At 43.1% G+C, this 12,742-nt stretch overlaps 1 protein-coding gene across 5 annotated transcripts in view; it reads right to left on the reverse strand.

Moving 5' to 3' along the window:
* PCDH11X (protocadherin 11 X-linked) overlaps positions 1-12,742 on the reverse strand; it is a 745,920-nt gene that overhangs the window by 635,341 nt on the left and 97,837 nt on the right. For all 5 annotated transcript variants that reach the window (XR_014004155.1, XM_081179390.1, XM_081179391.1 and 2 more), the window contains one exon: positions 8,520-9,103. Coding sequence is in view for 4 of the 5 variants with exons in the window: in XM_081179390.1 (XP_081035516.1) it covers positions 8,520-9,059 (540 nt within the window). In the remaining variant the exon portion in view is untranslated. The remainder of the gene's footprint in view (positions 1-8,519; positions 9,104-12,742) is intronic.

Consider the following 12,742-nt stretch of genomic DNA (forward strand, 5'->3'; position numbering starts at 1 on the left):
AATATAGGCAAGGGCACCAAGTCTGCTGTAGTCGGCATCTGCATGTACTGGCTACAAATTTATAATGTATTACTACTACTTGCATCAGCACTATTGCTACACTACTGTGTGATACAAAGCCCACTAGACTTCAGTAGATCTTGGACCAAGTTTTGAATGTTCCTTGGAGCAAGGAAATGGAAGCAAGTGTTTATCTTTCACTGTCTGGGATGCTCTGTTCCCAAATCCAAATCCAATTCACAGAACCTAGAATTGGAAGGAGTCGGACTCGTGTGTTTTAACTCTCCATTCACACGCTCATTAAAGGCCCCTCTGGATGAATTTTTGTGTCACTGACACAATAATAGTATATTTACAACACTGATAACAACCCAGAACACTTGCAGTAGGACGTTATGGTACCTGCATCGATCGGAAGCAAAGCGTTATGCCACCCCAAAACATCTGCAGGTGCAAACAGCATTGAAAGTGGGAACGTGTATGAACAGTCCAATACCACCATGAGCACAAATCATCATGAATGCAGAATAAAAAGGACACTTGGAGGGGCACTAAGATAGCAAATCCAGAATACATTGGGTCACAAGCAGTTAGCAGGTGATGTACAAGACACATCTGCAGAGCGAATCCTATATGCTAATAGTGAAGTCAGTCTCAAAGTGTGGCTCCTTATGCCTTAATGTGGTGAAACTCGTCATCACCCCCACACTCGAAGGCAATATTAATAGGAGGGACCCTAAAGCTTACTGGAGTACCAACAGCACCCAAATCTTCAGGGGGAAAAGGGAGGGAACACTCAAATGGCTTATGATGACAAGCCACAGAATTCTGGCTGAGTATGAGGGGCGGAAATCATGGAAAACTAAAGAGGGAGGGGATGAAATATAGCATCCTGGATAGTGGTGGAATATTCTGATATTCCTGGTGTTGAGCAGATTTTTGTAACTGCCATTTTGCCCCGCACGTGCGCGCGCGCGCACACACACACACACTGGTTCAGCTTAAAATATGAACTATTTTCATATTTTACATGCATCATTGCATGTGCTATTATGCACACAATAGAATAGTATATACATATGCACTCTGGGTTTCCTAAAGCAACCAGCACATAAACAGATGTATACAACAATGCACATAACTGTCTAAAATAGTTATCTATTAATACTTACTAAAAGTATGTAGCAGAAATATGGTACCACATGGGGCTTGCTTCTTTCATATATAATATATCTATAATATATGTTATGCTTTGCATATAACTTTATATATAATTTGTTGGATATTTTTAATTTAAGAAATGGATGAGCAACTGGGCCCTAAGTGAGTGATCCAAACAAATGGTTGTTCAATGCAGGGAAAGACTGGCAGGCTTAAAAATGATTTCCTCCTCAGGAAGCTTGTGTTGCAGGTCCCACTTGTAAGCTGCCAAAAGCTCAAGCAAGGGAACTGAGCACAAAGTTGCTTCACAGAACCAGTAAGAACCACGAAGCCTGCTTCCAAAAGACAATCAATCAAATTTTGACCATGAACAAAAGACAACCTTTGGAAGGCAAATATACCAAATCTCAGAGTGCGTGCACAACCAGCTCTTTTCTCTTCAGTAGCAGCATGAAAGCCATTGATTTGGAGCTTCTTCCTGAGCCCCACAATATTGTGGGCCCTGGCAACATAACTGCCCCAGGCACATAGAAGCAATGATAAGGTCCTCCCTATATAGACAAAAAGGGACGCGGGTGGCGCTGTGGGTTAAACCACAGAGCCTAGGACTTGCCGATCAGAAGGTCAGCGGTTCGAATCCCCGTGATGGGGTGAGCTCCCGTTGCTCGGTCCCTGCTCCTGCCAACCTAGCAGTTCGAAAGCACGTCTAAGTGCAAGTAGATAAATAGGGACCACTCCGGCGGGAAGGTAAACGGCGTTTCCGTGCGCTGCTCTGGTTCGCCAGAAGCGGCTTAGTTATGCTGGCCACATGACCCGGAAGCTGTCTGCGGACAAATGCCGGCTCCCTCGGCCTATAGAGCAAGATGAGCATGCAACCCCAGAGTCGGTCACGACTGGACCTAATAGTCAGGGGTCCCTTTACCTTTATATAGACAAACCCCTTCCTCCCGTGCCACAAGAAGATAAGAAAACAAAAATACACCATCAGATCACCTGTAGCATGGTAGTAAGGAGATGTCGTGGGCCAAATTGATGAAAGATCTGCTGCTTCTACTAAGCAGTCCTTTGTGGTTTTGCAGCACCAGCAAATACCACTAACACTTCTAATAGAGAGATATTCATCCTGATAATACTTAGAGCTTCACACGCAGCAGCTTATTATCCTATAACAACCCTGTGAAGTAGTTCAATATTATCCCCACATTGCAGATCAGGAACTGAGAAAAGAGAACTTGCCTAAGTCCGCTTAATGAATCCATAGCAAATGTGAAATTCAGACTGGAAACTTCCTGATTTATAGCTCATCTCACCACCACCAGTACTATCAGACCTACTTTTAATCAATAGACCAGTGGACCTGTTGCATATATATCACTCAAAGCACTGATCAGGTCTAAATAGCCACTGCCCAAGAGAATCTAAGACAGTAATTCTACACACACATACCTGGGAGCAGTGGACACTGGTCCATTCATGCAAATGTGCCACTGCCCCACCAACCAGTCTGCCCTCATCCAGTCTGTCCCACTGCCTGCCAAGAGTGGATTCTTCCTCCTTTGTCTCAGGGTTCATTCACACTTCCACTTGTCCCATGCCTAGAATGCAAAGAGGTTTTTTTGTTTGTTTGTTTGTTTTGCATTCTCTGCAATTTTTTGTTTGCCCCATTGCTTTCCCCAGGAAAAGTTGCTATTTAGCGCTGAATCAGAGCAAACATGAATCCATGGGAAACCCTATTGATATTTGCTGTAAAGACTGCATTTTCCTGGGGGGAAAGGCAAGGTTGCTCTTGTAGAACGCGGCAGTGGGGCAGGAGGAGGGCAAAAGCTGAATTGGCTGGCTCTCCCTTTCCTTGGTTCTAACTCCACCAACTGTTGGGTTCCATGGATTCTGCCTTACTAGTTTCAATGGGCACCAGATACCACTGCATGGGAGTAAGTCCTGTTGCACTTAATGGGGCTTCCTACTAAGCACACTTGTACAGGATTGCACTATCATATACCTGTTATGCAAAACTCCTAGGCGTATAGTATATTAACTCCACTTCTGCCTCATCAGAGAGCTTCTTGGCATCAGAGAAAACAGTACAAGGCACAGAGATAAATAGCTATGTGTGCATGTTTGTATGTGTGTATTTTATATAGATGCAGTATGCATTCACATCAAATCTTTAGGCTATTTCCCAAACACCTAGCTAGACACTCCAGCAAAATTTATACTTCAGTCCAAAGCAAATTTTAATGAGCGATTTCTATACTTATTTGCCTTCTACACAGGTTGGCAAAACCTCTGTTACTTCTGAAATCACTATGCCAAATATTTTATGTTGCTTGATAAAGGTCAGATTTCCCCACCCCCCACCGCCCAAGAGCAATCTAAAAGCTCAGCTATTTCAGAATCCTCATTAATGTCATCGCCTCCTCATTTATTAAATGGCTCCTCTTCCTCCTTGGAAGCATTTCCTCCTGCAGTCGAGTTGCAAAAGCACTTTTTGCTCCCCTTCCACCTATATCAACCAAGCCCCGCCGCCTCTCTCTTTTAATCCTGCTTCTTCCCTCTCTCCATCACAGGCCATTCACATGAATTGGATTTCTACCCAACAGTGCCAAAGCATGCATCATTTTAAATAAATCATTTGCAATGACCTATTTACTGTAAATCACCAAAAAAGAGAGAGAGGGAAATATATAAAATCCATGCAAACGGTTTCAAATACATTTGCAATCTTCATAGAGCACCGCCAAGTCATCATGAAGAAAGTGTTCTGGACAGTTAACGCTGCCCCTGCTAAGTCATTTCTTTGCAATTGAAGGATGCTTCTAGGCTAGGAGATGGGTGTGGAACTGCAATGCTTTGTTGACTCACTTTTAACAGGGCATCCACACATCCAATCATGCTCATCCCGTATTTTCCCTGTGGCTCTTCCATCTTTCCCCAAACCATGTTTTTTCACAAGAGCTGACAGCTAAAATGCATTTTACTGGTGTGGACTAAAATAAACTGGGGGTCATGAGACAACACACACCACAAAAATTATAGTGAAGTGTGTTGAGCTTCAAATGGGCACAGCAGCAATGTCACGTGTACAGTGTGGCTAGAAGGTAGTGGGATATACACAGATGGAAAAAGTGCAATACTCAGGGATGGTAACTTACAACAGAAGAGCAATGATTCGCTATGATCTGTGAAGTCTCTCCCCACCCCCTTTACACTGTTTATTATGCTTGTCCAGTGGGCAACAGGAATCTCTCTCTCTTTTTTTACCATGTCTGCATCTGAGTCACCAAGACAGTAAGACACTTTAAAGCACCAGCACTGTATCAGGGAAAAGTGATCTATAAAAAGAAACTTCATCATTTCAGCCCATTCCTACTTTCTGCTGGCACGCAGCTAGTGATTAGAGCAAAGAAACAAAGACAAAGAGTCAGCAGAATATATATATATATATATATATATATATATATATATATATATATATATATAAAATTTGTAGTTCAATTCAAGTGAAGTTGCTGCAGCAGTAGGTGGTCTATGCAGTCACTTAAGGAAAGGAGACCTAGCTCTTGCCACATGCATGCTCAGGTATGCTGTGTAGGGCTGAGGTGTGGCTACTTAACCCTGCCACACCTTCTGCTGGCCTTCAGGGGGGCGGGGGGCGGGGTGGTCGCCCTGGGTGTCATCACTGAGGGGGGTGACATTACGCTGTCCTGCCTGCAACTCCCAAGCCTACCGTGGTTAAGTGCGGTGGACTCATAATCTGGTGAACCGGGTTCGCTTCCCCGCTCCTCCACATGCAGCTGCTGGGTGACCTTGGGCTAGTCACACTTCTCTGAATTCTCTTAGCCCCACTCACCTCACAGAGTGTTTGTTGCGGGGGAGGAAGGGAAAGAATGTTAGCTACTTTGAGACTCCTTAGGGTAGTGATAAAGCGGGATATCAAATCCAAACTCTTCTTCCACCCTGAGCTGTTGGGGAAAGGGGGCGGAGCTGCGCCGCCTTGCCGGCGGCCTTCCCCCTTTGTTTTGACAGCTCAGGGGAGGCTTAGGAGTCATGGGCAGTGGGCGCACCATTGCCCCCCGCTCCCAGGCTACTTCCTGGGGGGCGGGGGAGAGCCTCACCCGAGCTGTCAAAAGGAAGAGAGAAGGGAGGAAGGCTGCTGGCAAAGTGGCGCAGCTCACTCCCGCCGCCACCGCTCAGAAAGCAGCCCGCCATGGGCGGCTCACTGTGCCCCCATAGCCCCACCCCCAGGTGCACAGCATGTGCGCCGCTCCAGGTGCCAGCGCAGCTAGCTCCAGCTCTGCCAGCCTTCTGGAGGTTTGGTGGCATCCACCAATCCCACTTCATTCAGTCCAGGCATTGGCAGGTCACCTTTGGGTGTGGGCAGTATGCTTTTTTTTTTTTTTGCCCCATCAGTTGATTGGCATTGTTTGCTAGTTTATTTTGGGGGGGAGGAGGTTCCTCAAGCTTCACTGGCTTGGTGGCATGTTTCCGCAGTGGAGGGATGGGTTGCTGTTAGATTTCCCACACTGGCAGGTAGACAGCTAATGTTTGGTGAGGGTAGTCACCTTTAAGATTGAACAATGTAGCCCCAAGTCTTGCCTGCAGTGCTGTCAACCCCCCTGGCAGGGCATACCCTCCAACATTTCTCTGATGAAAATAGGGAACATCCTAAGGAAAAGTGGGATATTCTGGGATCAAATTAGAAACGGGGATGGCCTCTCTAAATAAGGGATGCCTCTGGAAAATAGGGACACTATTGGCAGGGTGGAGTGAAACAGTATCATCTCCCTACTTACCTGAAAGCATGATGCAACACTACCTCTCCCCCTTGGCGGGGCTGACTTGCCCAGTTTGTTACGTGTGGTTATATTATCCCACACCTTTGTTCCCTTATTCAGATCTGTGGTGTCAAGCCTTTGTACCTTGCTGCCTTATTTCCCTATGTGGCTGCAATACATGGCCGTGTAACTTTACACAAAGGAGGTGTGCGTTATGAAGACTGTTCCATTTATTTCAAAGGCCTGTCTAGTTGAGCATTCTGTTCTTGCAGCGGCCAACAAAATGCCTATGGGAAGTTCGCAATCGGGAACTGACCACAGCAGGGCCCACTGTTCCTTTGACTGAAATGATTGAGAAATCTTTCTGAATAGAAGGGTTCGTGTTGGCTTTGGAGCTCCTAAGCTTGTATGAAATTAAGGCTCATCATCAGCTAGAGAAAGCAGTAACAGCCAAGACTGCCACCAAACACAAGCAAAAGGTTCCCTGGAGATAGAAGCTGGTATATACAAGCAACAAAGGAAAGGGGGAGGGGCACAGGTTATTCATGCAAAAGATAACAAATTCAACCCCCAACAAATCCACTGAAAGGATCAGGCAGCAAGTGATAGGAATGTCTACTGCTTGAGATGTTTGAGAACAACTGCCAGCTGAAAGGGGCAGGGCAGTGACCAAAGGTCCATATCACGTTCAAGCAGATTCAGAGGTTAAAAATCACTTCTTTCGCTGCAATTTATTTGTTTATTTACTACTTAATGGCAATCATCTCTAAGTGAGGAACAAGGAATACAACATGGAAAGGGTAAGAATCGGTTAAAACTATAAAAATCAGACCAATTAAAATGCATGATGGAATAATAATAATAATAAACTTCACTAAGTGCTGGAAATTCAAGGAGTGAGTCTATTTGACCTTAACTGAAATGGAGTTGCATAAAACGTGGGCCCATAATACTGAATGCACAGCTCCTGGTGGAGATGAACCATGCACCCAGACTACAACTTCTATCAGTCCAAAAAGGCTAGTCATGATAGGAGCTAGAGTCTAACAACATCTGAAAGACCAAAAATTTAGTCCTTCCTGGTGAGTCACAGGTGTTATCTTTGGCAAACCATTTCCCTCCCTTATCACACCCCTGTCTTGAGCAACCAATAAATGTGCACCAGAGATTTTTGCACATCAAGAAACAAAGGAGAAACTGTCTGCCTCTGACACTCCAGCATCACACACACGCAAAATTATTTGTAATGTCAAATGCTCTGCTTGTTTCTACAGAATGGGCATCATTACAGTTGCTCTTTTCTCTGTGTGTGAATAACTTTTCATTTTCCTTTACTATTAACCTACCCAAGCATTACCAAAGCAGGCTGATTGAGCCAGTCAGATGGAGGGCTTCCTCTTTGCTTCTCCGAGAATGTTAATTTGCTTCAGTGCATATCACTATTCCACGGGGCTCCCTTCTTTGCTTTCATATGCTTCACTGCCAGAGCTACTGGTCACATTCACTAAGTACATCCCTACCTCCAGCTTCTCCTTGACAGATTTTATATATACCTCTGTTCTAGTAACAAGAAGCCGAAAGCACCAGCCTGAAGATGACGAGTGAGACCTCGTCGAAACGTCGCCTAGACACCCCAACTCTTACACGGGAAGACACCCGAAGACACCAAAACCTACATTCCTGTACCCGTGAAAATCTACGAAAGCATATATATATATATATATATGCATGCTGCGAGTTTTGAAAAATGTCCAAGCGTGCAGTTCTTATGGGACTGACAGCTCAGGCAGTCTAAAACTAACTAGTACTGAAATGGAAAACATCACACAAAGTGGTTGTGAATTTCCCCACATATTTAGCGTATGGGATGCCAAAGATTGGTTAAAATGTTATGTCTGGAAATCCAGCTTATTTTGGATTCAAGATATATACTGATGGCTAATAAAGGTAGTTGGGTGGCAAGATGTCATTCTTTTTCTCATCCCCTCTCCTAGCTAAGGTTCCTGCACCCACAGCAAAAGGCTCACACACAAATTGACTGCTCATGTGAGTAGTTAAATGCAGAAGAGAGGGTTTGCCAAGGCAACACATGAATTGTGCCTGAGTGACTCAGAGAGAATGCATTTGTATGTATACTCACACACACATATATAAAAAACACTTTCTTTGGTGCAGCCCACAAGCATATATAGTCTATCACATTCTGCAAGTTTAGATCACATATATAAGGCAGGCAAACTTGAAAATCCCTTATTGCATGAGAAATGAGGAGGGGGATATGGGGAGAGGAGATCCCAAAATGCTAAGATGTTTACATGTGAAACATTATTACCATTATTATTATTATTATTATTATTATTATTATTATTACTCAATCTTCTACTATCTTTCCACCACTCCACTCCACTCCCCACCCCTCTGTTTTATTTTCACTTTTCCACTTTCAATTAATACCCCCATCTTTCCTTGTTCCTTCCCTTGCTGATAGTTAAATGCAATGCAAGATCCTACAAATTATTAAGAAACTCAAGGGGAAATAATGGAGATGAATCTTTCAGGGGAGATACAAGGACCAACATTCACCTTAAGGAGTTCATAGTGCTGGATGCCGTTGACTCCAATGTCAGGATCAAGAGCAGATGGGACAGAATACCGGGAATTGATGGCTGTGTTCTCAGGGATAGAGATATTGATGACCGTTGATGGAAAAAGAGGGGCATTGTCATTTATATCCTCAATCAGGAACCTGATCTTGACCAGTCGGAAAACTTCATCGGGCAGGACAGCAACTTCCACCTCATAGAAACAGCGGTTCTCACTAAAAATGCCAGAGCAGAGTTTCTCCCGGTCAATGCGGTTGGCAGTGGTGAATATTTCTCCAGTATTCTCCTCCACGTGCACCAGCGGAACATCCCCAGTCTTATACACAAGCTTGAACTGCAGAGGTGACGAAAGGGGCACATCAGGGTCCAGAGTCAAGTTGAGGTCCTTAAGCAAATTGCCAATTAGGACATTTTCTGGCAACTCCTCCCGCACCGTATAATTCTTCTCCTGGGCCCCGGACTGAAACACGATACAGGTTAATAAGGCTGCCAAGAGGTAGGTCCTGGAAAGCAAGTCCATCTCCAGAATGGCTAAGGAGTTGTCCAACCGAACACTAAGAAGAACTAGGAAATAAAAATGAGAAGAGAAGAACAGATTAAGAAATGCCAGCAACCTAATAAGAGGTTTTAATCTGTTTTTTGTTTTTGTTTTTTAAAGGAACAGCAAATTCAAACATATCATTTGGCGACGGCTGTTTCGCAATGAGCACTGGCACAGTGAAAAACAAACAAGCAAACATCAATATACATTTACTGTTTGTAAATGCTTAGTGAAGTAGATTGTTTAGTATTTGCAAGGCTTCCAGCCAATACATGCCAATTGCCAGCCAATTCCATTGCCTCACAAGTTTTGTTTTCAGGGAGAGGGAGGGAGGAACATCTACAGGGTAGCACAGCATCTCCTTGTAACTAGGAGCTAAAGTCATACATCCAAGGAATTCCACCAGAGTATTCCATCTGGATGTGCTCACCCAAAAGGTTTCCAACACTCGGTTTGCATACCATTTGCTGCTTTCCCATGGTTGTGTGTGTGTATATGTGTGTGTGTGTGTGAAAAGAAAGTATTTTCCCCATTCACATTTGCAATACCATCACACACCATATACAAACACTCTCCACCCTCCTTCCTTTGCAGTCTGTGGTTTGGCTGTTAACACAAGTCATTCCAAACTATTTATTCTGAATTGCTGGAGTGCATCTTCTTCCACTTTGAGGCACCCCAATGATCTGAATTACAGAGTTTAATTTGGGACAAGGGAAGATGCTGACTGGTAAGTCAGAGGTCCTGGCTGCCACACAAACCGGGGCAGCACAATGAGACTTCCTGGCCATAGCCAAAGTGATGAAGATAGGGGGGAAATTTGATTTTGTTCAAATTCCAAATGAGAAAATACTTCAAACCAATATGCAAACAGAAACACACTTCAGAATCCACACTTCTATGAATTCTGTGGTGCAATGCTCCAACCAAACAATTATGTACCAGATACATCTACTGGGGGAAAGTGCACGTAAAATTGCTGAAAATAAAACAAAAAAGCATCATACTACAGAAGGTTGTTTGCAGAAATGTGCATTATTAGTCAAAATCCATATAACTGTGCTTATTAAGAAAAAAATCATACTAAAAATTATGGAAAAATGACTATGAAATTGTTTTAAAATGCAAATTGCTGTGGGAATTTGGACAACTGAGTTTAAAACCAGGGTAGGGGTGAGATGAGAAAACAATATTGATAGATTTGACCATCCCCACTTCTTCCAAAGAAGGAAATGCCTAGCCTTAGAATAAGGTTAAGAATATATTGTTGTTGTTGTTGTTGTTGTTGTTGTTGTTGTTGTTGTTGTTGTATTATTATTATTATTATTATTATTATTATTATTATTATTATTATTAACCTGCCCATCTTGTTGGGTTGCCCAGCCACTCTGGGCAGCTTCCAACACATATAAAAACATAATAAAACATCAAACATTAAAAGCTTCACTATATGTGGCTGCCTGCAGAGGTCTTCTAAAAGTTGTAGTTATTTATTTCCTTGACATCTGATGGGAGGGCGTTCCATGGGGGCCCCCCACTGCTGAGGAGGCCCTCTATCTGGTTCCCTGTAGCTTCATTTCTCACAGTGAGGGAACCACCAGAAGGCCCTTGGAGCTGGACCTCAAGGTCCGGGCTGGATGACAGGGGTGGAGATGCCCCTTCAGGTATACTGAGCCAAGTCCATTTAGGAACAATCACCAGCTGCCTACCATTCTCCTTGTTCTTCTGCCAACATGCTCCTGTGCTTTTGGGCCTCCTCTTTGAGGAAACAAAAACACACTCCCTCTTTTAATCCAGCTCCAGAGAGAAAGCAAAGCTGTTCAAGGGTTCTCCAAAGCACAGATAGTTCTATCCATTTTCTCATATGAGAACTCAGGCTGGCATAGAAAGCTGATCAGAGTGACACCCATCTGGCAGAACCCAGCCGAGAACAGATAGAACACATTAGTAAGTAACAGAAGGAGGTTGCAATGGGCATAGCAAATGACAAGTGGTTTTATGTCAAACTGGCTATGTCCCCATCTCAAAAGAAATGTATTTCTCAGTTTCTTTGGATGTTAGATTACACAATGTTGCGGGGCCTGCAACAAGGTCCCCATAGCACAGGCTGGCATAACTCGCTGATTCCCTATTTAAACTGGCTCTTAATCTTTAAATCCCTTTATCTGCAGGATCTGATATAATGAGCTAAGAATGACATTGTGGACACTTGGCCAAGCACTCAAGGCCAAGCCCATTCTTTTGTCACAAACATTTACTCCACATGTGGGTGTTTTAATTGAAAAAAAATATTTAAGTTAGCAGGTTGCTATTGCTTTTCCAGACACTGCATTTTGGATCTCTGATGTCTTACAACTGTTTTGTTTTGTTTTGTTTCTTTTAAAGCTTTTTTATTGTACAGTGGTAACTCGGGTTACAGACGCTTCAGGTTACAGACGCTTCAGGTTACAGACTCCACTAACCCAGAAACAGTATCTCAGGTTAAGAACTTTGCTTCAAGATGAGAACAGAAATCATGCGGTGGCGGCACGGAGGAAGCAGGAAGCCCCATTAACTAAAGTGGTAGCTCAGGTTAAGAAAAGTTTCAGGCTAAGAACAGACTTCCAGAACTTAACCTGAGGTACCACTGTAGTATCAACCTACCAATGAATTCTTAGTTGATTAATCTATTAATCATAAGATGAAAACAGCAATAGTTCTGAAGCACAAAGCATGTACAAACTTTTTATTTAAACATGTATTTTATCTCAATGCATGCATTTCTAGATATATGTTTATCCTAAAATACTCCCCTCCCACACACACATTTTGAATCATATCTCAAAATTCTGATGCCCCAAATCTGATGGGGGGAATTAAATCCCCCAAAATATATCTATCTTGGGAAGGTGACTGAGGTTTGTCCACTTAAGAATAATGAAAAGGACACAACACTGAACAAAAATATGTAACAGCAGACTAGTTTAGAAAGGGCAATGAGTTGACCTAGCTTCCCTCAGTGTCTAACAAAAGATGTAGAGGAGGGGGTGTTGCTTTATATGCAGAAGGTTCAATCCTGACAGTTTAAAAATAATATCAAGAGACGTTAACAACAACAACAACAACCTATTTATTTATTTATAATTAATTAGTTTAATAATGATGATTATTATTAATAATAGAGGTTAAAAATAAAAAGGTTTATTTGGCTATGTCCAAAGTAAGAGGAAGAACAAATAAGTGGTAAGTCCTCTGCATGGGAAAGATGGAGAAATGCTGTTGGGTGACAGAGAAAAGGCGGAACTACTCAACAGCTACTTTTCCCAAAAGGAAAGTGATGCCCAACCTGGTGAAAACAGAATAAATGATATAAGGAGGGAGCTGCAGCCCAAGATAGGAAAAGAGGTAGTAAGGGACACCTACGTAGCTACTTTAAATAAATTCAAATATCCAGGGCCTGATGAGCTGCATCCAAGAGTACTAAAGGAGCTTGCGGATGTAATTTGTTTATTATCTTTGAGAATTCTTGGAGTACAGGCTGGAGGTGGGCAAATGTCCCCATCTTCAAAAAGGGGGAAAAGGCCCAGGTAACTACCAATGGGTGAGGCTGACATCCATACTAGTGAAGGTCCTAGAACAGCTAATTCAACAGTTGGTCTGTGAGCATTTAGAAAAAGGATGCT

The sequence above is a fragment of the Podarcis bocagei genome (assembly GCF_964188305.1).
Source record: "Podarcis bocagei genome assembly, chromosome: Z".
Taxonomy (NCBI): domain Eukaryota; kingdom Metazoa; phylum Chordata; class Lepidosauria; order Squamata; family Lacertidae; genus Podarcis; species Podarcis bocagei.